The following is a 27,682-nucleotide window of genomic DNA, read 5'->3' on the forward strand; positions in this document are numbered from 1 at the left end:
AACCGAGCCACGCCATATTTATCACATAGCTCAATATCCAAGGATACTGTTACGATATAACAATAATTTGGATTTATATACTATATAACTGCGTGTGTATTTACATACATATGCATACATACACATACATATTGTTCAGAGGTATATTTATATTATTTTTGTTGCATCCCCTCAATTCCCCCCAAAAACAGATTGACTCGCTGGAATATAAAGACAATATAACATACATCCATAAACGTGGATTAATTTGCTAAAGTGCAATATTTTTATCTGTACAGTAATCTATTTATTTATATCTGCACCTTTTTGTTTTTTTTAGCCTGCACTACAATGAGTTGATGCAACGAAATTTCGTTCTTATCTGTACTGTAAAGTACAAATTTGAATGACAATGAAAGGAAGTCTCAGTCTAAGTCTAAGTTTTGTGTGCTTCAATCATTTTTGATTGCAATAAAAAGTACTTAGATCAACAACATATAGTGCAAACTTGTTTATTGAAAATCATGATTAGTATAAATATTGAACCAACTACATGCTTTTCCAAAACTCAAGGTAAGGTAAAAAAATATAACAAATAGAAAATAATATTGCACTTTAACAATTAAGTGCATTTGCATTTACAGTATTTGTCAATAGATGGTGTGTAACTGATGTGAAAAATATGAACAACCCCGACAAAAATAAACTTAGAATGGTGTTCCCATTAGATTGTTCATCCTTCTTTTCATGTCCTTTAACCACGAGTCAAAAAACGTGCACAACCTCGTGAGGAAGAGTTGTCCGTGGAAGGCGTCCGTTGTTCGTGTTTAGTTCTTTCCCTTTCATGAAGAAGGTCAGCAGCTCCCCTTTCCCTTTTACAAATATGGGCCCCCGTCGCACAAAGCGGAAGCTGTAATCCTTTAAAATGTCGTAGCAGTCCTCCACCACCTGGCAACAGCGAAAGGACAACAGGGGACCGTTAAAGAGCATTTTGTGTATGTGTGTGAGTTTATTTACCTGAATGTTCCCCATGACTCCGGTCGACTCCATTCTACTGGCCACGTTGACCGTGTTTCCCCAGATGTCATAGTGAGGTTTACGAGCACCGATCACACCTGCCAGAACCCCGCCTTTATTGAGACCTAAGGGGTAACACGACGGGATCTTGTTGGTCTTTTGTGATGACCTAACTTGTTACCTTGACACAATTCTGTAAATGCTCCAATAAACACCTCTGTTGAATTAACTGCTGAGTATCCAGGTGAGGGGTCTGCTAAAGAAAATAACCGCTTGGGTCTAATTTAGCCTTAGGTCAAAAAAGGTTTTAACATTTGCGGCTGTAGACAACCCCCTGATGTTGTTAAATAAATAACACCACAAGATAGCAATGGCTGCATTTGAAGAAACAAGAGTTGTTAGCATCTAGCACAGGGTTGTCAAACTAATTTTAGATCGGGGGCCACATGGAGAAAAATCGACTCCCAAGTGGTAAAATCACGGCACGATAACTTAAAAATAAAGACAACTTCAGATTGTTTTCTTTGTTTAAAAATAGAACATGCTCATTCTGAAAATGTACAAATCATAATGTTTTTTTTTTTTTTTTTTACACTTACATGTTGCGGTCAATAGTATTCTATCTTGACTTGTCGTTATTTATACTTTCTGAGTAAATTATGTGATAATGTTCATTAGTCAACTCATTAGTGTTAATTTTCAATCTATCAAGATAAAAAAAATTATATCAAAATCAAATTACAGGTGGTTATTTTTGGAGTTTGCACTAACATCATGTGGTTTATTTTTTTAAACTTATGTAGCATCATCTACAAAGATACAAATAATTGCTATTGCGACATCTAGTGGACACATTTAGAACAGCAGTTTCTTTCATTCAAAAATGTTGGCTCATTTTTATACTTAGTAAACTCATCCCGCGGGCCGGATAAAACCTGTTTGCGGGGCTGATCTAGCAGTTTTGTCTACCTCTGCATGCGCTTTAAAATGTTACTGCTCAGCTGCTGCGGTGTGACACTCATGCCATACTGTTATGTGTTTACAATGAACTCATCAGCGCTATCAATGCTGACTGAGCAGTTTTGGCCCCTTACTGTCATTACAACATTGGTTCTAGTGCTGCTGTGTTGTCACAATGTGCTTGCGGTGGTCAATGAGAGCTGCGGCTTCCTCAACACTTTTCTCATGCACTCTGTATCGACGAGTGTCTGGTCCTCTGGCTGGGGGACACTGCAAAGACATTCCGCACTGTTACCATGGAGACCATGAATAAATCCAATGCAAAAAATCAAAACGGCGAGTCATCAACACTGATTGAGAGAATCTTTGACCAGCGTTTTTGCAGTATGCCCTAAAAGTCAGCAATGGGCTCCTGTCGCAAAAAGGATCTTTGACTGACATTTATTTTTTCAGTAGGTCCTAAAAAAACAACAGAAAAGCGCTCCTGTCATATACATTTGTCGGTAGGTGCTAAAAAGCTGTAGAGTTTCATTTATAGGATATTTGACTATACAGCATTTTTGCAGTATAACCTTAAAAATAGCCAAATACTCACATAATATAGAGAATCTTACACTAGCGTTTTTGCAGTACGGGCTAAAAATCAGCAATGTGCTCCTGTTGCATAAAGGATCTTTGACTAACGTTTATTTTTTCAGTAAGTCCTTAAAAACAGCCTTGTGCTCCAGTCGTACAAAGGATCTTTGACTAATGTTTTTATTTCAGCTGGTTCTTAAAATCAGCAGAACTTTCCTGTCAGTAGGAGGAACTTTGACTATACTTTTGCAGCAGATCTTTAAAAACGGCATAACGCTTCCGTTTTATAGAGGATCTCTGCATGGGGAGCATTTTTGAAGTAGATCCTATAAAACAGCCTACTGCTGTCATGTACTGTAGAGCAGTGTTTTTCAACCACTAGTGTGCCGCGAGATACAGTCTGGTGTGCTGTGGGAGATGATGTAATTTCACCTATTTGGGTTAAAAATATTTTTTGCAAACCAGTAATTATAGTCTGCAAATTATATGTTGTTGTTAAGTGTCTGTGCTGTCTAGAGCTCGGCAGAGTAACCGTGTTATACTCTTCCATATCAGTAGGTGGCAGCCGGTAGCTAATTGCTTTGTAGATGTCGGAAACAGCGGGAGGCGGCGTGCAAGTAAAAAGGTGTCTTATGCTTAAACCAAAAATAAAAAAAAGGTGAGTGCCCCTAAGAAAAGGCATTGAAGCTTAGGGAAGACTATGCAGAACGAAACTAAAACTGAACTGTCTACAAAATAAACAAAAACAGAATGCTGGACGACAGCAAAGACTTACTGTGGAGCAAAGACGAAGTACAAAGCACATCCGAACATGACACGACAGTCAACAATGTCTCCACAAAGAAGGATAAAAACAACTAAAATATTCTTGATTGCTAAAACAAAGTAGATGCGGGAAATATCGCTCAAAGGAAGACATGAAACTGCTACAGGAAAATACCAAAAAAGAGAAAAAGCCACCAAAATAAGAGCGTAAGACAAGAACTAAAACACTAAACACAGGAAAACAGCAAAAGACTCAAAATAAGTCACGGCGTGATGTGACAGGTGGTGACCGTTCACCTACTTTGAGACAAGAGGTAAATTGATGCATGGTTGGTTATGGTTTAAAGTCATATTCAACAATTGCGACAACAACTTTTTACTGTCAACTGAGTTTAGTTTTTTAATGATTTCTGTTGGTGGTGTGCCTCCGGATTTTTTCAACGCAAAAAATGTGCCTTGGCTCAAAAAAGGTTGAAAAACACTGCCGTAGAGGATCTGTGTTGTTGCAATGTGCTTGTGGTGGTCAATGAGAGCTACGGTTTCCTCAAGACTTTCTCATGCACTCTGAATCATGATTAAAGTGACAAAATGAAGGTGTGGTCACATTTCAGAAATAACAGTATTGCTAATAACACCGTGGTTTGGGTAAAGCCTCGGCTATAATCAGAGCTGTCTTAAATGTCCAACAGAGCCACACACTGACCGATTCGTAGCATGAAGTTATTGAAGGACTGTCTGTTGAGGTTGTCGAGGGTGACTTTCATAGCCAATGCAAAGTCTGCCAGATCGGCAAGGTGCTGCCAGTGCTCGACGAGTGTCTGGTCCTCTGGCTGGGGGACACCACAATGACATTACCGTTACCATGGAGACCAAGAAAAAATCCAATGCAAAAGATCCAAACAGCGAGTCATGGAGCTTCAAACCCTCAAAAACTCACCCTTTTCGGGGTGAGTCCCGACGCCGCCATGTAGGTGCTGCCGATCGTCTTGATCTTGGTGATGTTGCGAAATTCGTCCCTGTCTAGTAACTGCGAGATAATGTGGACAAGAATTTGTCAAAAAGAGGACTCCTGAGACCTAAAAATAAATCAAAAGGTGGCTTCCTCTCTAATAGGCCTAATTAAACGCTACAACATGGCTGTAATTCTGTTTACAAGGACTAATACTATATATAATGCATAATGAATTGTCATGGACAAAAGTTGGTGAAAGACTAGCTTGTAGTTTGATTCTATTTTTTTAAAAACACCTATACATACCATAAACCTGCTTATCTGTATTCTCAGCTGTTGCTTGCTCGTGACAGTCACAACTATGGTACCAGGCTAGCCCCGAGAGGTGCTCTCACCCAACTTAAACCCAAAACTGATGTTTTGAAAAAGTCTGTTATGTATAGGGCAATCACTTACTGGAATCGACTTCCACAATATCTGGTATCAATCACCAGCAGAGTGGGTTTTAAGAATAGACTGAGAGGAGAAGTATTGCGGAAAGAGATTATTCTAGATTGTACCTAATGTCACGACTGGTTCATTTATCTTCTTTTGACTTATTATTTGCTTAAATTCATTCTTGTTTCTGGTTATCGTTTTTATATTGATATTATCTTGATTTTGTATGTAATTTATGTCATATTTTATTCATTATGCTACATTTTCGTCACTTAGAATATTGTTTGTCTTTGGTACACTAATGTGTATATTGGAGGCCATTGGTTCTTTGTTTTAATTTTGCAGAAAATATACATTTATTTTTGGTAACACTTTAGTATGGGGAACATATTCACCATTAATTAGTTGCTTATTAACATGCAAATTAGTAACATATTGGCTCTTAATTAGTCATTATTAAGTACTTATTCTGCATGGCCTTATTATACAACCAGTAAGCCATTACTAAGAGTCTTCCCTCAATAACCTCGGAATTATTGCTTATTAGTAACCCTAACCCTAACCCTTATATGTTCCCCTAGTGTCCAAATAACTCTAAATTAAGTATTTTTTACTTAGAATATGTTATGGTAACACATTAGTATGGGGAACATATTCACCATTAATTAGTTGCTTATTAACAGAATATGTTCCCCATACTAAGTGTTACCCTATTTTTATATTGCTCTTTTTTTATCTTTGGTATGAACATTATTATGTAAACTCCAAGTTATTGTTTTTTTGTTTTTTGTTGTTGCTATTTTTGTTTTACAAAATTGTATTATTTATCATGTTGTATTGCATTGTTATCTTTGGTTTTGTGATTGTGTGATGTTTTTTGCCTGAACCCCAGGAAGAATAGTCTCCACTGCGGTGTAGACTAATGTGGATCCTTAATAAACTAAACTAGATACCACTATGCAGCCCGGTAGACATCTTGAACTGCTGACATGGCATCTGTAAAGCTTCACTTTTTTTGCAGTAGCTTTTCAGAAACAACAGAAGGTTCTTGACATATGGGATTTTTGACTAACATTTTTATTTCAGCTGGACTTTAAAATTAGCAGGGCATTCATGTCATTAGGAGGATCTTTGACTAGCACTTTTACAGTAGATCCTTAAAAACAGCAGAATGCTTTAGTTATACAGAGGATCTCTAAATGGCGAGCATTTTTGCAGTAGGTCCTTGAAAAACAGCAAAGGGCTGGTGTCATGTACTGTAGAGGATCTATGACCAGTTTTATTTTGTGGTATGTCCCTAAAAACATCAGCGCGCTCCTATCTTGACTAGTCTTTTTGGTCTAGGACTTTAAATCCCCCAAAACAACAGAGCGCTGATCCTGTCATATTTGACCAGGGGCGCCGAAAAGGGGGGGGGGGGGGGGGGGTAAAGGAGACGTATTCTAGGGGCCCATGATGGAGGGGGGCCCAGAGAGGCCCCTAATGATGATGAAATTATAATGTTGCCGCTGTGTTGGGGGCCCTGTAAAGATTCTTTTCATGGGGCCCAAAATCCCTAGCGGCGCCCCTGTATCTGACCAAAGGTTATTTTTCTAGTAGGTCTTTAAAAATAGAAAAGGGCTCCTGTCATATAAATTATTCAGTAGGTCCTAAAAACAGTAGAGCTCTCCTGTAGAAGATCTTTGAGCATGCTGCTGCCCACTTCTCCCCTCACCTCCCAGGGGGTGAACAAGGTGATGGGTCAAATGCAGAGGACAAATTTCACCACACCTAGTGTGTGTGTGACAATCATTGGTACTTTAACTTTAACTTAACTTAATTTTTGCAGTATATCCTTAAAGAAGGGTTTGGTGAATGCGCATATGAAACTGGTGGGGTTCGGTACCTCCAACAAGGTTAAGAACCACTGCCTTAAGCTGCTAAAGTCAGGCTGATTAGTGAAATACGTACTATCAAATATCCTGCATAAGAAGTAACTAAATAACTGATGCCAAATTATTTTACATAAGTTTATGTTGTGCTAAAAAAAGTAAAATACATTACGAATGAATATGTTTCTGAACTAAACTGTCAATAAAATTAAAGTGCAAATGAAAATGCAGCTTAAACCACTTTAGTCATAATTGTGCGCTTAAGACACTTCTCTATGATTTTAGCTCCAGACTTCTTATGAGTACAGCTGCGGCCCATACAGACCACAACTGAGAAATAGATTTTTTTTGGCAGCCCTCTAGGTGGCACTCGGGTCCCAACAAAGCCCTTAGGAAACACTGATTGAGAGAATCTTTGACCAGCATTTTTGTAGTAGGCCCTAAAAGTCAGCAATGGGCTCCTGTCGCAAAAAGAATCTTTGACTCACATTTATTTTTCCAGTAGGTCCTAAAAACAACAGAAAAACACTCCTGTCATATACATTTGTCAGTTAGTGCTAAAAAGCTGTAGAGTTCCATTTAAAGGATATTTGACTGCATAGCATTTTTGCAGTTATAATATAGAGAATCTTAAACTCATGTTTTTGCAGTACGGGATGAAAATCAGCAATGTGCTACTGTTGCATAAAGGATCGTTGGCTAACGTTTATTTTTCCAGTAAGTCCTTAAAAACAACCGAGTGCTCCAGTCGTACAAAGGATCTTTGACTAATGTTTTTATTTCAGCTGGTCCTTAAAATCAGCAGAACTTTCCTGTCAGTAGGAGAAACTTTGACTATTACTTTTGCAGCAGATTTTTAAAAACAGCAGAACGCTTCTGTTTTATAGATGATCTCTGCATGGTGAGCATTTTTGAAGTAGATCCTATAAAAACAGCCTACTGCTGTCATGCACTATAGAGGATCTTTGACTTATTTTCTTTTGTAGTATGTCCCTAAAAACAGCAGTGCGCTCCTTTGCCATCAAGGATCTTTGACTGTAGTCTTTTCAGTCTAAGTCAGGTGTCCCCAAACTTTTTGACTCAGGGGCCGCATTGGGTTAAAACAATTTGGCCGGGGGCATATATATATATGTAATAATAATAATAATAATGGATTAGATTTTATATCGCGCTTTTCTATTATTAGATACTCAAAGCGCTCACAGAGAAGTGGGAACCCATCATTCATTCACACCTGGTGGTGGTAAGTTACATTTGTAGCCACAGCTGCCCTGGGGTAGACTGACGGAAGCGAGGCTGCCAGTTTGCGTCTACGGCCCCTCCGACCACCACCTATCATTCATTCATCATTCATTCACCAGTGTGAGCGGCACTGGGGGCAGGGGTGAAGTGTCCTGCCCAAGGACACAACGGCAGCGATTTGGATGTCAGGAGGCGGGGAGCGAACCTGCAACCCTCAGGTTTCTGGCACGGCATATATATGTATATATATATATATATATATATATATATATATATATATATATATATATATATATATATATATATATATATACATATATATATATATATATATATATATATATATATATATATATATATATATATATATATATATACATATATATATATATATGTATATATATATACATATATATATATGTATATATATATATATACATATATATATATATATGTATATATATATATATATATGTATATATATATATATATATATATATATATATATATATATATATATATATATATATATATATATATATATATATATATATATATATATATATATATATATATATTCCTTGTGCACTAATTGACTGAAAGAGCATGCACTTGCCACGCGCTCGCCCGACACTGCGGCGCTAGCGCGATGATGTCACGTTATCGATGCGAAAATGCATTTTTAGAACAATATGATTTGCCTGAGTAGCTAGGAGACACCAAGAGTAACAAGCGGTAGAAAATGTTTTTGAAAGGACAGATTTAAAAAAATAAAAAAATAAAAATAAATACATTTTAACTTGGGACTTCCCGCGGTCCAGATTTTGGATGCTTGTGGGCCGTATCCGGCCCTCGGGCCATAGTTTAGGGACCCCTGGTTTAACAAATTTGTCCATTTGCCAGCGTATAATTCCACGGTAACAAGTGCCCAAACAAAGAATGGGGATTCAGTCTCTGCTTTTTGTTGCGAGTACCAGCACTTTGACAAAGATGGTGAGGAACACTACTGAATTAAAAAAACAACTTGCAATGAAAGAACTTGCAAAAATAATTTACATACAAAAGTGGCATCTGAGTGGCTCTCCAGTGCCTTCGTCACCAAACAGTCAATAAAAGATGCGTCATCATTATTCATTTCATTGATTGTTTATGTTAATTTCTCATTGTTGTTTGCATGCTAAACTATCATTATTTTCCATTAAAATGTGTTTTATGTTAATATTTTGGGTCCAATTAATTGGATTTTAATGATTTAATTATTATTTCCAATGGGAAAAATTGTGTCAGTTTTTGTCAGACCTTTTAAAACGAATTACTATTGATGGGTTAAAGGTCCTAAAAAGGTCCTAGGTCCATGGAGGCTCTTTGATAATAAGACTCACACCGTCAAAGTCTGAAATGATTTCGTTGAGAATGCGGAGGCACTCAATGCCGCCGTTGTTGATGCTCTCCTCGGTGTAGAAGTCTGAAAAGTTAGGGATGGATGCGAACATCACACCTACTTCATCGTACGACTGACTGTACAACTCCTGAAATGAAAAAATATTACGAATTAATAGGATAATTGGACACGTTTGTATTTGTAACAGTTGATTAGTCTTCATGTATTTGTGATAAATGCGGGACACACCTCATCTCTCTTTTTAGTGCCTAGGAAGTGTTTGGCGACATGCTCCGGCAGCATGTTAGTGACCAGCGCTTCATTCCAGCGCCTCATCTCCAGCACTCGCTCCTTCTGATCGTGCACGCCAATCTTCCACAGGAACAACTTTCTGGACTGACGCTCCGACTTTACAAACACAGAATAAGCGGCCGTCAACAAAAGGTCACGTGACTGGGGCCGCAGAAGGGGACCCACTCACATGGCGGGAGAAGAGGTAGAAGCTGAGCATCATGACGATTGTCATCATGGTCATGAGGTACTTGGATGGTACCATGGATGCACTGGAAGATGATATTCCATTCCAATAACAATATTATAAGATGCAAACATCAATTGCAATTCCTAATTAAATATGGAACACATTTTCATATTTTTGTATATATATATATATATATATATATATATATATATATATATATATATATATATACGTATATATATACAAACCCCGTTTCAATATGAGTTGGGAAATTGTGTTAGATGTAAATATAAACGGAATACAATAATTTGCAAATCATTTTCAACCCATATTCAGTTGAATGCACTACAAAGACAACATATTTGATGTTCAAACTGATAAACATTTTTTTTGTTGCAAATAATCATTAACTTTAGAATTTGATGCCAGCAACACGTGACAAAGAAGTTGGGAAAGGTGGCAATAAATACTGATAAAGTTGAGAAATGCTCATCAAACACTTATTTGGAACATCCCACAGGTGTGCAGGCAAATTGGGAACAGGTGGGTGCCATGATTGGGTATAAAAGTAGATTCCATGAAATGCTCAGTCATTCACAAACAAGGATGGGGCGAGGGTCACCACTTTGTCAACAAATGCGTGAGCAACGTGTTGAACAGTTTAAGAAAAACCTTTCTCAACCAACTATTGCAAGGAATTTAGGGATTTCACCATCTACGGTCCGTAATATCATCAAAGGTTCAGAAAATCTGGAGAAATCACTACACGTAAGCAGCTAAGCCTGTGACCTTTGATCTCTCGGGCTGTACTGCATCAACAAGTGACATCAGTGTGTAAAGGATATCACCACATGGGCTCAGGAACACTTCAGAAACCCACTGTCAGTAACTACAGTTGGTCGCTACATCTGTAAGTGCAAGTTAAAACTCTCCTATGCAAGGCGAAAACCGTTTATCAACAACACCCAGAAATGCCGTCGGCTTCGCTGGGCCTGAGCTCATCTAAGATGGACTGATACAAAGTGGAAAAGTGTTCTGTGGTCTGACGAGTCCACATTTCAAATTGTTTTTGGAAACTGTAGACGTCGTGTCCTCCGGACCAAAGAGGAAGAGAAACCATCCGGATTGTTATAGGCGCAAAGTTGAAAAGCCAGCATCTGTGATGGTATGGGGGTGTATTAGTGGCCAAGACATGGGTAACTTACACATCTGTGAAGGCGCCATGAATGCTGAAAGGTTCATACAGGTTTTGGAGCAACATATGTTGCCATCCAAGCAACGTTACCATGGACGCCCCTGCTTATTTCAGCAAGACAACGCCAAGCCACGTGTTACATCAACGTGGCTTCATAGTAAAAGAGTGCGGGTACTAGACTGGCCTGCCTGTAGTCCAGACCTGTCTCCCATTGAAAATGTGAGGCGCATTATGAAGCCTAAAATACCACAACGGAGACCCCCGGACTGTTGAACAACTTAAGCTGTACATCAAGCAAGAATGGGAAAGAATTCCACCTGAGAAGCTTAAAAATGTGTCTCCTCAGTTCCCAAACGTTTACTGAGTGTTGTTAAAAGGAAAGGCCATGTAACACAGTGGTGAACATGCCCTTTCCCAACTATTTTGGCACGTGTTGCAGCCATGAAATTCTAAGTTAATTATTATTTGCCCAAAAAAAATAAAGTTTATGAGTTTGAACAACAAATATCTTGTCTTTGTAGTGCATTCAATTGAATATGGGTTGAAAAAGATTTGCAAATCATTGTATTCCGTTTATATTTACATCTAACACAATTCCCCAACTCATATGGAAACGGGGTTTGTATATATATATACATATATATATATATATATATATATATATATATATGTATATATATATATATATATATATATATATATATATATATATATATATGTATATATATATATATCCATCCATCCATTTTCTACCGCTTGTCCCTTTCGGGGTCACGGGGGGTCGCTGGAGCCTATCTCAGCTGCATTCGGGCGGAAAGCGGGGTACACACTGGACAAGTCACCACCTCATCACAAGGCCAACACAGAGACAGACCACACTCACATATACACACTAGGGCCAATTTAGTGTTGCCAATCAACCTATCTCCAGGTGCATGTCTTTGGAGGTGGGAGGAAGCCGGAGGGAATATATATATATATATATATATATATATATATATATATATATATATATATATATATATATATATATATATATATATATATATATATATATATATATACATATATATATATATATATATATAAATATATATATATACTGTACTTTAGGTCAGGAAAAAACACAGAGGCTATATCATCCCTACAAGCCTGTTTCGCAGGTTTCCCTGCTCGTCATCCCCTGATGAGCAGGGAAACCTGCGAAACAGGCTTGTAGGGATGATATAGCCTCTGTGTTTTTTCCTGACCTAACGTATATTTCACCTCATCACAAGGCCAACACAGAGACAGACCACACTCACATATACACACTAGGGCCAATTTAGTGTTGCCAATCAACCTATCTCCAGGTGCATGTCTTTGGAGGTGGGAGGAAGCCGGAGGGAATATATATATATATATATATATATATATATATATATATATATATATATATATATATATATATATATATATATATATATACATATATATATATATATATATATATATAAATATATATATATACTGTACTTTAGGTCAGGAAAAAACACAGAGGCTATATCATCCCTACAAGCCTGTTTCGCAGGTTTCCCTGCTCGTCATCCCCTGATGAGCAGGGAAACCTGCGAAACAGGCTTGTAGGGATGATATAGCCTCTGTGTTTTTTCCTGACCTAACGTATATTTCGCTCTAACCCGGTATATATATATATATATATATATATATATATATATATATATATATATATATATATATATATATATATATATATATATATATATATATATATATATATATATATATATGTGTCACTGAAGGCATCAAAACTATGAATGAACAAATGTGGCAAAAAAATAACTGAAAACATGTTTTATTATCTAGTTTCTTCAAAATAGCCACCCTTTGCTCTGATTACTGCTTTGCTCACTTTTGGCATTCTCTCCATGAGCTTCAAGAGGTAGTCACCTGAAATGGTTTTCACTTCACAGGTGTGCTTGAAGCTCATCGGGAGAATGCCAAGAGTGTGCAAAGTGGCTATTTTGAAGAAACTACAATATAAAACATGTTTTCATGTTCATTCATAGTTTTGATGCCTTCAGTGACAATCTACAATGTAAATAGTCATGAAAATAAAGAAAACACATTGAATGAGAAGGTGTGTCCAAATTGTTGGCCTATGTATATATATATATATATATATATATATATATATATATATATATATATATATATATATATATATATATATATATATATATATATATATATATGCAGTATATATATATATATATATATATATATATATATATATATATATATATATATATATATATATATATATATACAGTATGTGTGTGTGTGTGTGTGTGTGTGTGTGTGTATATATATATATATATATATATATATATATATATATATATATATATATATATATATATATATATATATATATATATATATATATTTATATTACACCACCATATTGCACTATTGTAATTGTATTTTTTGTCTTGTTATATATTAAAAGCAAATTTAATCTATTATGTTAAATAACATCATTTAAAAATAACCGTGTTCTTACAATACATTTATGAATTATAAACAATAATATTAATTATCATCTAAATTAAATAAGAGATTCTACCTGTGGGAGGCAAAGTGTAAAAAGTCATAAAGGTCGTAAATGTTCCGCCAGCTGTAGATGTTAACAGCTCCCGTCGCCGTGACGACCAGCGCCATCAGGCCCAGCTTGATTAGGTGGCTGACCTGCACCAGCATGGCTGTGGCGATTAGCGCCATCACAGTCATGAAACTGTAGTGCTTGGGGTTCTCCGCGCATTCGCCCTGCGTGTCCAGTGTGAGGTCGGAGGTGCTGTTGACCACCTGGAAATGTGGCGGTACACAGCTGAGCTGCAAAAACGAGAGAGATTAGTGTAAGCGTGCGACAGCTAATTTAAAATAAGTGATGACAAGCATTTAATTTTGTGTCATCTCCATGTGACAGTTTAGAACGTGCACCAAAGCGTACTCGACACCTGTCGGGAGCTAAAAGGCATCTGTGTGATAACAGAGTCATTTGGGGGCCGCGACAAATGAGGCTGCAAGCAGCAACACATGTAGAGCCCACAGGGAGAGAGACAAGGCAGACACATGAAGACATTACAGTCTATAATGAGAATAAATGCAAGACATTATTTAAAAACAAAACAAGAAAATAAAAACGTTTTTAAAAAAAAAAAATCAACTAGTGATTTACTACTAAGCGTTTATTCAAGGTAAGGCGTTTATTGGAGAGGAGGCCTTTTTTATTTCTTCAAATGCATTTGTAAAGCAATTTTAATACCCTTTTTTTAAAACAGGTATATATAGTATTTTAATAATGAATGATTTAATAATACATATAATACAATGTTATATTAATAGAACAAAACACCAGTACAGCATAATGTTATAATTTACCTGTATCGTGACAGAAAGATGACAAAACCACACAAAAAGATGGGGCAACGGGCGTTAATTTGCTACCAGGTGTTTATTAGAAATAAGGCGTTTATTTGGGAGGAGGCTTATTCTTATTTCTACATATGATAAATTTGCATTATTAAACATAAAAACTCAATATTTACATGTTTTCCAGACTATAAACTGCTACTTGTTGCCTATCTTTGAACTCTGCAATTTATAGAAATCTGCGGCTAATCTATGGGGTTTTCTTCGCTAACTGCTAATTTATGGAATAGATTGAGCAAAGCAATCAAACGATGTACTTAAATGATCCACTTTAAGAAACTGTTCAAACTTAAAGTGTTTACAAAGTACAAGGAAAAAGAATCCAGATAAGCATCTTGAACTTTATTAAAAAAAGGAGAACATCTTATTCATCTTTTTAAGGATGAATAAAGACATCAATGAATTTTCTGTTTTGTTTGATCAGCCGTTTTACTTCCCTGTTACAGACACCAATTGGAAACAATTAAGGTATGTAAATAAATATTTACAAAATATTTCTATGTAGATATCTCATTTCAAAACGTAACGGGATATATCTGCCACTTATAGTCTGGTGCGGCTAAGAGATGAAAAAAAAAAAAATCTTCGAAAATGTATTGGGCACGGCTTATAGTCGGTAAAATACAGTGTTTTATTTATTTAAATTTAAATTTTAACACATGATAAAATGTTACACATATTACCACGGACAAAATTGATAAGGGGGTGTTCTTTTACAACTGGGCATTTATTTGAGGTAAGGGGTTCATTTGAGAGAAGGTCATTACTAGTTCTACCAAGGCATTTGTTTGATAGTGTTTGATATACTGAAACCCACTACTACCGACTACGCAATCTGATAGTTTATATATCAATGATGAAATCTTAACATTGCAACACATGCCAATACGGCCGGGTTAACTTATAAAGTGCAATTTTAAATTTCCCGGGAAATATCCGGCTGAAAACGTCTATGTCTGATGACGTATGCGCGTGATGTCACGACGGCAACGGAAGTATTCGGACCCAATGTGTCACCATACAAACTGCTCTGTTTTCTTCGAACAATTCCACAGTATTCTGGACATCTGTGTTGGTGAATCTTTTGCAATTTGTTTAATGGACAATGGAGACTGCAAATAAGAAAGTTGTAGGTGCGATCGGTGTATTAGCGGCGGGCTACAGCAACACCAACACCATGAGGTTGTGTTGTGTTTGAGCTGGATAGCAGACGCACTACCGTGAGTACAGCTTTGGCTTCCAAACATTTGATCGCTTGCCCGTACGTGCGTGTCGCTATGTGCATGTCACATACGTAACTTTGGGGAAATATATGTTTCTTGCCGACTCTGATGGCGGCCGGGGTGTCGTCGAAAAAGGCAGAATATTGTCATAATTGACCTGTATCACCTAAATCTGTTTATTTGAGGCGAGGTATTTATTTGTTGTCAACCTACTTGGCAATTAATTGATGCGTGGCATCAATACAGCAGTCGCACAATTGAAAAATTACAAAATCCAAAACCAGTGAAGTTGGCACGTTGTGTAATTCGTAAATAAAAACAGAATACAATGATTTGCAAATCCCTTTCAACTTATATTCAATTGAATAGACTGCAAAGACAAGATATTTAATAATTGATCAGAGAAACATATTTTTTTTTGCAAATAATCATTAGAATTTAATGGCAGCAACACATTGCAAACAAGTTGGCACAGGGGCATTTTTACTACTGTGTTACATGGCCTTTCCTTTTAAAAACACTCAGTAAATGTTTGGGAACTGAGGAGACCAATTTTTGAGGCTTTTCAGGTGGAATTCTTTCCCTTTCTTGCTTGCTTAAGTGAAGCTTATGTTATTCAAGAGTCCGGGGTCTTGTGGTATTTTAGGCTTCATATTGCGCCACACATTTTCAATGGGAGACAGGTCTGGACTACAGGCAAGCCAGTCTCGTACCGGCACATTTTTACTATGAAGCCACGCTGTTGTAACACGTGGCTTGGCATTGTCATGCTGAAATAAGCAGGGGTGTCCATGATAACGTTGCTTGGATGGCAACATATGTTGCTCCAAAACCTGTATGTACCTTTCAGCATTAATGGTGCCTTCACAGATGTGTAAGTTACCCATGTCTTGGGCACTAATACACCCCCATACCATCACAGATGCTGGCTTTTGAACTTTGCGCCTACAACAATCCGGATGGTTCTTTTCCTCTTTGTTCCGGAGGACACAACCTCCACAGTTTCCAAAAACAATTTGAAATGTGGACTTGTCAGACCACAGGACACTTTTCCACTTTGCATCAGTCCATCTTAGATGAGCTCGGGCCCAGAGGAGCCGGCGGCGTTTCTGAGTGTTGTTGATAAATGGCTTTCGCTTTGCATAGTAGAGTTTTAACTTGCACTTACAGATGTAGCGACAAACTGTAGTTACTGACAGTGGTTTTCTGAAGTGTTCCTGAGCCCATCCATCCATCCATCCATCCATCCATCTTCTTCCACTTATCCGAGGTTGGGTCGCGGGGGCAGCAGCCTAAGCAGGGAAACCCAGACTTCCCTCTCCCCAGCCACTTCGTCCAGCTCTTCCCGGGGGATCCCGAGGCGTTCCCAGGCCAGCCGGGAGACATAGTCTTCCCAACGTGTCCTGGGTCTTCCCCGTGGCCTCCTACCGGTCGGACGTGCCCTAAACACCTCCCTAGGGAGGCGTTCGGGTGGCATCCTGACCAGATGCCCGAACCACCTCATCTGGCTCCTCTCGATGTGGAGGAGCAGCGGCTTTACTTTGAGCTCCCCCCGGATGGCAGAGCTTCTCACCCTATCTCTAAGGGAGAGCCCCGCCACCCGGCGGAGGAAACTCATTTCGGCCGCTTGTACCCGTGATCTTGTCCTTTCGGTCATAACCCAAAGCTCATGACCATAGGTGAGGATGGGAACGTAGATCGACCGGTAAATTGAGAGCTTTGCCTTCCGGCTCAGCTCCTTCTTCACCACAACGGATCGATACAGCGTCCGCATTACTGAAGACGCCGCACCGATCCGCCTGTCGATCTCACGATCCACTCTTCCCTCACTCGTGAACAAGACTTTGAGGTACTTGAACTCCTCCACTTGGGGCAGGGTCTCCTCCGCAACCCAGAGATGGCTCTCCGCCCTTTTAGGGGCGAGAACCATGGACTCGGACTTGGAGGTGCTGATTCTCATCCCAGTCGCTTCACACTCAGCTGCGAACCGATCCAGTGAGAGCTGAAGATCCTGGCCAGATGAAGCCATCAGGACCACATCATCTGCAAAAAGCAGAGACCTAATCCTGCAGCCACCAAACCAGATCCCCTCAACGCCTTGACTGCACCTAGAAATTCTGTCCATAAAAGTTATGAACAGAATTGGTGACAAAGGGCAGCCTTGGCGGAGTCCAACCCTCACTGGAAACGTGTCCGACTTACTGCCAGCAATGCGGACCAAACTCTGGCACTGATCATACAGGGAGCGGACCGCCACAATCAGACAGTCCGATACCCCATACTCTCTGAGCACTCCCCACAGGACTTCCAGAGGGACACAGTCGAATGCCTTCTCCAAGTCCACAAAACACATGTAGACTGGTTGGGCAAACTCCCATGCACCCTCAAGGACCCTGCCGAGAGTATAGAGCTGGTCCACAGTTCCACGACCAGGACGAAAACCACACTGTTCCTTCTGAACCCGAGGTTCGACTATCCGGCGTAGCCTCCTCTCCAGCACACCTGAATAGACCTTACCGGGAAGGCTGAGGAGTGTGATCCCACGATAGTTAGAACACGCCCTCCGGTTCCCCTTCTTAAAGAGAGGAACCACCACCCCGGTCTGCCAATCCAGAGGTACCGCCCCCGATGTCCACGCGATGCTGCAGAGTCTGGTCAACCAAGACAGCCCCACAGCATCCAGAGCCCTAAGGAACTCCAGGCGGATCTCATCTCATCTTGCCACCGAGGAGATTTTTAACTACCTCAGCAACCTCAGCCCCAGAAATAGGAGAGCCCACCACAGACTCCCCAGGCACTGCTTCCTCATAGGAAGACGTGTTGGTGGGATTGAGGAGGTCTTCCAAGTATTCCCTCCACCGATCCACAACATCCGCAGTCGAGGTCAGCAGAACACCATCCTCACCATACACGGTGTTGATAGTGCACTGCTTCCCCTTCCTGAGGCGGCGGATGGTGGTCCAGAATCGCTTCGAAGCCGTCCGGAAGTCGTTTTCCATGGCTTCCCCGAACTCCTCCCATGTCCGACTTTTTGCCTCTGCGATCGTCGAAGCCGCACACCGCTTGGCCTGTCGGTACCTGTCCGCTGCCTCAGGAGTCCTATTAGCCAAAAGAACCCGATAGGACTCCTTCTTCAGCTTGACGGCATCCCTCACCGCCGGTGTCCACCAACAGTTTCTAGGATTACCGCCACGACAGGCACCAACTACCTTGCGGCCACAGCTCCAATCAGTCGCCTCGACAATAGAGGCGCGGAACATGGTCCATTCGGACTCAATGTCCAGCACCTCCCTCGTGACATGTTCAAAGTTCTTCCGGAGGTGGGAATTGAAACTCTCTCTGACAGGAGACTCTGCCAGACGTTCCCAGCAAACCCTCACAATGCGTTTGGGCCTGCCAGGTCTGTCCGGCATCCTCCCCCACCATCGCAGCCAACTCACCACCAGGTGGTGATCGGTAGAAAGCTCCGCCCCTCTCTTCACCCGAGTGTCCAAAACATGAGGCCGCAAATCCGACGACACAACTACAAAGTCGATCATGGAACTGCGGCCTAGGGTGTCCTGGTGCCAAGTGCACATATGGACACCCTTATGTTTGAACATGGTGTTCGTTATGGACAATCTGTGACGGGCACAAAAGTCCAATAACAAAACACCGCTCGGGTTCAGATCCGGGCAGCCATTCTTCCCAATCATGCCTCTCCAGGTTTCACTGTCGCTGCCAACATGAGCGTTGAAGTCCCCCAGTAGAACGAGGGAATCACCCGGGGGAGCACTCTCAAGTACTCCCTCGAGTGAATCCAAAAAGTGAGCCCTTCCTGAGCCCATGTGGGGATATTATTTACACACTGATGACGGTTTTTGATGGAGTACCGCCTGAGGGATCGAATGTCACGGGCATTCGATTTTGGTTTTAGGCTTACGTGCAGTGATTTCTCCAGATTCTCTGAACCTTTTGATGATATTACGTACCGTAGATGGTGAAATCTCTAAATTCCTTGCAATAGCTGGTTGAGAAATGTTGTTCTTAAACAATTTGCTCATGCATTTGTTCACAAAGTGGTGACCCTCGCCCCATCCTTGTTTGTGAATGACTGAGCATTTCATGGAATCTACTTTTATACCCAATCATGGCACCCACCTGTTCCCAATTTGCCTGTTCACCTGTGGGATGTTCCAAATAAGTGTTTGATGAGCATTCATCAACTTTCTCAGTCTTTTTTGCCACACGTGCCAGCTTTTTTGAAACATGTTGCAGGCATCAAATTCCAAATGAGCTGATAAAATAACAAAGTTTTTCAGTTCGAATGTTAAGTAGCTTGTCTTTGCAGTCTATTCAATGGAGTATAGGTTGAAAAGGATTTTCAAATCATTGTATTCTGTTTTTATTTACGATTTTCACAACATGCCAACTTCACTGGTTTTGGGTTTTGTACATTAATAAATAGATAAACATACAAGACTGCTGCTAAAGTAGATGATCCTGGGTCGCAAGGACCATCTTACCATGTCAGCAATGACGGCCATTGTGAGGACAAATATGGCCGCTATTGCCCACGTGTTTCTTGCCCAGCGTGTGCGATCGATCCAAGTGGAGAAGGACACCAGCTTCTTGGAAAACATCTACACATGGAGCATAATGATGTCAAAACATAAATACGAGGCATTTGTATGAGCGGAGTTCACCTTGGGGAAGACGCCGGCCAGGGAGCACACGGTGAGGATGAAAAATAGAAACTCTCCTATTGCAAGAGTCACATAGTTCACAACCAGTCTGCAACAACAACAACAACACACACTGTAGCTTCAGTTTGCTTCGACTAAAAACCACACAAGCATCTCCTAAACAGAGGACTTACAGAGGATCTATGAACACCTCCATTGCCGTGATGAAGAGAAGCACAATAGCGCAGCAGCAGAACGCCGGCCCGCTGCGCTTCTCCTTCTCTGAGGAGTAATGTGTCTCCAGCTTGCCATCAACAAACCAGAGCGAGACGGGATGGATCAGGTTCTTCATTCTGGAACGGAAATGAATGAGTACAGACCAACATTTGATGCATTTTGATGTTATGATCTTCTTACATTTGCCGCCTTTCTCTTTCCAGGAGCTCCTGCTGTAACCGCACATTGATGAATTGCTCTTCAACCAGTCTGTTCCTCTTGGGACACACACAAAAACGCGGTAAGATTATCAATTATTATTTATTATATTATTAAAATATTAGGGATGTACCTAGATGTACAGTGTATAGCCACTCCCCTAAACTAATAATAATAATCACCTCAATTACAGCAAATAAACCGCACGTCTTAGTATCTTAAGTCATCATTATCACCTACCATTATCACTGGAGGACGAGACTAAACATGTTACACACCGAGAGCAAGTCAGGAACAGGCCTCCTATAAGATAAACTAACCGCTAAGCTAGCTTGAAACAACACCAAGAAATACATGTTTAGTGAAGCCTTCAAAAGAAAATTAACAATTAGAATAATAAGAATCTACAAAGATTATAATATAACAGCAAATGTTGACGTGTCAGCATTGTTGCAGCCAGTACACACTTAAGAGGAGGGCGGATTGATCTATAAATTGGTGGTGGTATTACTTAGGGTGGTATCAGTATATGATCTATACTTGAGTGATTAGGTTGATATTCTTATTTTCTCAAAATATTTGTTTTGTTTTTTTTAATGTTTACAAACTTAGGGAATAATTCCCTGGACATAGGAAGACGTTAAGGGCAAAACCTAAAGGATTTTTTAAAAAGTAGTAGATTGTAATTTTTTGCTTTTGTTTAGTTATTGGGTACTATCAACTTTGTTTTGCTTAAACATTTGGATGTAAAAAAATAGAATAAGAAACTAGCTTAAATATTGTGTTAATAATGTTAAACTGTCAATAGCATTCACCATAAATAATTCCAAACATTTGCAGGTAATACATCGTATTGGCCGATCTCACTAATGGATAATCGATCGATAGATCAATACCGGAATCGACAGCTGATTGGAACATTCTTATGGTATTTTTAAACTGGTCATCAGGTGATGCAGTGACCTAGCAGATCAAGCAGATGAAGCTGTGGTTAAAGAACGCTTGTGTGCTAAGTCCGGCACACTTTATCACCGCCTACAGGACCCGGCTTGATTTTTAAGACAGAAAGGAGTCGTTGTTTGGCCTTGGTGGAGGTCTGAGAATGTCGATCAGGTCATGAATTTTACTTCACCTCCTGTTGTGACTCCGACACTGGAGATGACGAGGCTGCATGGTTTGATGTGGTGTTAATCAACTGGTGAGACCTTCCCCCGTACAAAACGCTGGCTGTCTGGAAGAGGAATGCAGGAAAGATTTGGAGACACTTTACCAGTCAATAGCATGGGAAAGTGTGTCTTAACTCTAGTTGATACTTTCTCTTGCTTAACTCAAGGAATCCACAGTTCTATAAATAAAGATTAATAGATAGACGGCATTAAAAAGTGCAGACTCACTTTCCCATTCAGCTTATGACATTTCTTTTTAGGCACCACAACCAAATAAGTGTCAATGCCTTTCTCCAGCAGATACTCGCATCTTTCGCTGCCATTGCCAGGCTCCAGTTCAAACTCTCCGTGAAGACTCTCCTTGGTGCTCTGGGAAATATGCACTCGCCTGCCATGCAGACGCAAAATTCTCAAATAATCCTCATCGCAGAAAGCAAACAAGTGGCTCTCCTACCCAGGAATCCCTCCAGATTCCATCTTATTAGCTACGGTGACATCCGTGGACCAAACGTCAAACTGCCAGCGCTTCTGGCCCAGAACTCCTCCCAGAACAGTGCCGGTGTGGACACCCACTCGCATGTCCACCTCTGTTTTGGTCTTCTCTCGCACGTAACTGACACAGGAAAGAAAGCAGACAACGTCATCCTTATCTCTCTAGATATTGCTCCAGTTAAGAGTCCCATGCTTGTAGTCCTGCTATATTGGTATTGGAAGTTTGATGTCCAAAATCTAGCCTTGATGCTAGAATGTATACATCTTAAAAGTGATTGCAGTAATCTCTACTGGGAACACGTCATTTTGTATCTGTAGGCTGGCGACCACTTACGAGATGGCTTCTACCATGGAGAGGCCCATCATGATGGAGCAGGCGGCGTGGTCCTCTCTGAAGTTGGGAAGACCACAGATGCAGTAGTAGCAGTCGCCCAGGATCTTTATTCGCAGTTGATGGTGTCGCTGTAAAGTGAAGCCATATCAAAATCAAACTTTAGTGGAGGGAACATCATCATGTTTTTACTTACTTCGGCCAGTTTATCGAAACGGGCAAAGAGCTCATTGAGCAGCTTCACCAGCTCCTGTGCGCTGCAGGTAGAAGACAGCTGGGTGAAGCCCACAATGTCGGCAAACAGGATGCTGGATGTGGAGCAGAGAGCGCAGTTAATTTCAGGCCTATCTTGGCCCGTCTCTATATCAAACTTTAGAATCAACACTTCAGAGGCTAACCTAACGTGCTCATGGCGGTACATGTACATGGTGTTGAACTGCTGCTGCTGCTGTTGCTGGACCTGGTTTTGATCGGCACGATTCTTCAAGCCCTGCAGCATCTCATCGGCGATGTGTTTGGGCAGTATGGACAACAGTAATTCCTCCTGTGAGGGTCACAGTGTCAGAAGAGCCAAGGAGTGAAAGAAGAGTCAGTGTGGACTCAAAAGAAAACGTGGAAACGTGGCTTTAGTCCGTAGGAAAATGCGAAGACTACATAATGGCTTTCACCAAAGCTCTGTAAAGTAGGCAAAATCCATTTAAACACTGTGACTGCACTGGTAAACACCCCAAAGGCCCAACCGGTCATATTGTGAAGTTTGCAGATGACACAGCAATAGTGGGATGCATCACAGACAGCAATGAGTCCGAGTACAAAAAGGAGATAGAATCTGGTACCTTGTCGATTGGTGCAAATGCAACAACCTTTGCATCAATGTAAAACCAACTAAGGAAATGGGGGTGAACTTCAGGGAGGCCCCCCCGGCACATCGAGCAGCAGATGTAAAAATTATCTCCAGCTTCAGGTATCTTGAGATTCATCTATCCAGAGACCTGGCCTGGAGCCACAACACTTCCTGCGTGCTCAAGAAAGCACACCAGCATCTCTACTTCCTCAGGAAGCTGCAGCTTGTTGGACTATGGAGCTCTATTAGGGATGTCCGATAATGGCTTTTTGCCGATATCCGATATTTCGATATTGTCCAACTCTTAATTACCGATACCGATATCAACCGATACCGATATATACAGTCGTGGAATTAACACATTATTATGACTAATTTGGACAACCAGGTATGGTGATGATAAGGTCCTTTTTTAAAAATAAAATAAAATAAGATAAATAAATTAAAAACATTTTCTTGAATAAAAAAGAAAGTAAAACAATATAAAAACAGTTACATAGAAACTAGTAATTAATGAAAATGAGTAAAATTAACTGTTAAAGGTTAGTACTATTAGTGGACCAGCAGCACGCACAATCATGTGTGCTTACGGACTGTATCCCTTGCAGACTGTATTGATATATATTGATATATAATGTAGGAACCAAAATATTAATAACAGAAAGAAACAACCCTTTTGTGTGAATGAGTGTAAATGGGGGAGGGTTTTTTTTGGGTTGGGGCACTAATTGTAAGTGTATCTTGTGTTCTTTATGTTGATTTAATAAAAAAAACAAAAAACAAAAAAACAAAAAAAAACGATACCGATAATAAAAAAAACGATACCGATAATTTACGATATTACATTTTAAAGCATTTATCTGACATCTGTAAGCTCTATCCTTATGAGTTTCTACAGATATGTACTACGAGAGTACGCTTTGCACCAGCATAACATGGTGGCACAGCAGCAGCGCGGCTGACAAGAGGAAGACACTGCAGAACAGGGACGTGCACATGATTATAGAGGGGCAGTGGCTCAAAGTCAGAAAAGGGCAGGAATTTTTTTTTTGGTCCTTTACACAATATGAAAATTAATGTAAAATTAAATTTGCTAATAGGAAGCTAACTACTTAGCTGTGTGTCCTTTGTAGGTAAAAGTGGTTGCCATTTCTTTTGTGTCAACAAATTATGGTCATAATGAGTTAATTCACATTATCATAGGCTTGGAAGACATGAAAAGCAACAAAACACTGGTTTATTATTAGGCTATTTTTGGTTAAAGATAAGCACTTTAATATTGAACATTGAACAGTGCAACATGAACTTTGAAAAAAAAAAAATAAATAAATACCTAAATGGAAAAAACTTCAATGTGAAAATCTGTCCTTCTTCCCTTAACTTGATGAAAACACCATCAAGTTGTAACTTATGGTCTATTTCACTTAATGCTCAGACTAAACAACTGAAACGCAATACAGGGCCAAAAATATGGACCAGGGGCCAGTAGAGGGCTGTATCCTTTCTTTTTTTGGCATTGTGCTGCAGGCATAATCAACATGAATCAAGTTTAAATACAGATGGCAATATTCCTAACAGATAACCTACATCTTATATCCCCAGAATGCTGAAATTATTATTATTATTATTATTAATAATAATAATAATAATTATTATTATTATTATCATTGTTCTTCTTATTATTATTGTTATTATTATCATTATTATTATTATTATTATTTTGTTAACCCACACAGTAATAGCAAAGTCACAATAACCTTATATCTAAAACTCTACTGTGAGAGAAATGTGATCCGCCGTAAACACAGTGCATTTTATTTTGAAAATTAACCCAGTGTTTTATTTTGTATTTTGTACATTACTTCCTGTCCCGCACGATCCACTCTGCTTTGTGCGGACTTGATGTGCCGTGCTCAATTGATGCGCCGTGCTCCGACGTCCGGCAAAAACAGAAGCTGACACATTGAATAATAGAATAATACAGCGTTTTTCTGAAATATTACCCATATTAGATGCTGAATAAGTGGACGGCGACTAGACCATAACTCACAGGTTCAAGTTGCTCCACTGTCACGTCTCAGGGGCGCAGTAACTTGGCTCTCTCTCCTCTCACGTACTCACTCACTCGCCCTCTCTCTCTCTCTCTGAGTAACCCCTGGCTGCAGCTGTCACGCCAAATTTCTTCCCTCCACAAAAACCTTCCCTCCCCCATTTACTTCCGGGGCTGCGTCCAATAAAATCACAAAGTTGCCAGGGGTCCTTAACCTGCACGCGACTGTCCTGTTTCGCGCCTGTACAAAAAAAAACAATAACCGATTTCTTCAGATTCCAGCAGCTGTTAAAGACGAAGTATCCTTCCAGCGACGGGCAGTCAAAGCCGAAGTGCTATCGATCGCTGTCAATGACGTAAGAGGAAACATGACCACGGAAGGAAATGGGGGAGGGAAGGTTTTTGTAGAGGGAAGAAATTTGGCGTGACAGAGCCCGCAGATCGAGGAGGGGCTAAACGTTTAGCCCGCAGATCGAGGAGGGGCTAAACGTTTAGCCCCTCCTTGATCTGCGGGCTGCAGCCAGGGGCACTTGCTCTCTCTGGCGGAAGCGGCAGGCTCAAACAACCCGGTATTACAAGAAAACGTGGAGTTTTTGTACCGCTGTTTTTTTGTTTTTTGTTTTTTTTACATCCCTTACAGGAATTTATTAATGTTGTTTAAAGGAAAAAAAAAACAAAAACACACACACAGCCAGAGGGCACTTTTTAAGACGAGGCAAAAAAGGGCAGGGGCTCAGGCACCCATAGGGCCCTATGTGTGCACGTGCCTGCTGCAGAAGGTGTTGAAAGCTGCTCAGAAGATCGCGGGGAGCAGCTTTTCCAACACCAAAGACATCTTCATCAGCAGATGCAGGAAGAGGGCTCTCGGCATACCCAAGGATCCTACCCACCCTGCACACCCTCTCTTTGACCGCCTTCACTCAGGCAGGAGGCATCAAAGCATCTAGAGTAGGACCACCAGACTGAGGAACCACTTCTTTCCGGAAGCTGTTGGTCTGCTGAACTCTGATGGTGCCTTGTGGCAATAGATACCAAACCAATCTATAACCTATTATATTTATATCCATCCATCCATCCATTTCTACTGCTTATCCCTCTAGGGGTTGCAGGTATATTTATATCATATTATATTTAAATTATTATGTACATACTATTGTTCTTGTGGTACTCACTGGGCTAAATCTGGGACCTCGATTACTACATTTTGTGACATCTCATGTGTCTCATGCGTGCTGGTATGACAATAAAGTTCATTGAATTTTTGAGTATCTCTATTTGGAAACATATTTACGATAAGAGTCCTGATGCTTACCAACTGACAATGTATTTTTTGTATTTGTATTAGCTAACTTCAAAGAACTGTACCAAGTGGCTTTTGTTTTCACAGAGGTTGATGTGTTGTGGACCAACTCCCTGATGGGTGTTGGGCCAATAAGAACAACCTTGTCTGAGCCAAACATCTGACCAAAGTGTTCAATACTTACCGGGTGTGTGTATGTTCAACGTATGTACCTGCTGGGTGCTCTGTTCTTCCATTGTGAGTTTGACCTCCAGAGACTGACGTGCTTCCAAAAAAGCCGTCCTGTACTTCCTGTCTGCCATGTAATATGACATGACCCCTACTGCAGCTGCACACAGGTACAGCATGGTGTTGGCCAGGAGCTGGGAAGGTATAAGTGGATGATATTGTCACTAAATCAATCTGTTTCTGTCCATTAAAAGTTACTAGGACCTAAACTACCATTGTGTTACTTATTTGATTAACTGTACCTATGCTAGGTACTTTAAAGGATGGACATGATTGATGGTTGACAGACATTTACCTGCCTGACCAGCATCGGCCCTCGCAGGTTGTCCTCAAACTTCTGAGCCACAGTCAACCCCAGCACCAGGATGTGGACCCCACAGGAGAGGGCTGACAGCAGAAGAAGGGCTGCCAGGTTGAGAGGTAGCATCAGGAAGGTGGAGAAGCTAAAAAAAGCCTGCCAGCCCACCGAGTCACTGGCTTGGGGAAAGCGCTTGTAGTTAAGTCCTGAGTAGCACAGGACGTGGACTGTAACCATTAACCACAGAACATAGGGAATGGCGCCCCGCGAGACCACTGACTTGGGCAGCTTCTGCCGCT

The 27,682-nt window shown here is 40.2% G+C and overlaps 1 protein-coding gene across 1 annotated transcript; it reads right to left on the reverse strand.

Moving 5' to 3' along the window:
• Positions 1-744: 744 nt before the first annotated feature.
• On the reverse strand, positions 745-27,478 carry LOC133649191 (adenylate cyclase type 3-like). The gene is made up of 20 exons (XM_062046026.1): positions 27,381-27,478; positions 27,070-27,219; positions 23,062-23,207; positions 22,860-22,971; positions 22,667-22,794; positions 22,295-22,453; positions 22,069-22,228; positions 21,807-21,905; positions 20,657-20,733; positions 20,434-20,592; positions 20,261-20,348; positions 20,081-20,197; positions 13,487-13,752; positions 9,663-9,744; positions 9,431-9,589; positions 9,183-9,329; positions 4,235-4,324; positions 4,001-4,127; positions 997-1,121; positions 745-927 (listed from the first exon to the last, which is right to left on the reverse strand). The coding sequence occupies exons 1-20, from the start codon at positions 27,393-27,395 to the stop codon at positions 745-747; spliced, it is 2,589 nt and encodes an 862-aa protein (XP_061902010.1). The 5' UTR covers positions 27,396-27,478.
• Between the last annotated feature and the right edge of the window lie 204 nt (positions 27,479-27,682).

This window comes from Entelurus aequoreus, linkage group LG04 (assembly GCF_033978785.1).
Source record: "Entelurus aequoreus isolate RoL-2023_Sb linkage group LG04, RoL_Eaeq_v1.1, whole genome shotgun sequence".
Lineage (NCBI taxonomy): Eukaryota > Metazoa > Chordata > Actinopteri > Syngnathiformes > Syngnathidae > Entelurus > Entelurus aequoreus.

Bases quoted from the DNA above. Each gene is read 5' to 3' on its own strand.
- LOC133649191 (XM_062046026.1), bottom strand. The intron at 20,198-20,260 runs GTGAACTCCGCT...CTCCATGTGTAG, and splicing joins TGGCCGGCGTCTTCCCCAAG to ATGTTTTCCAAGAAGCTGGT. The intron at 1,122-4,000 runs GTCAGTGTGTGG...GTTACCCCTTAG, and splicing joins TAACTTCATGCTACGAATCG to GTCTCAATAAAGGCGGGGTT.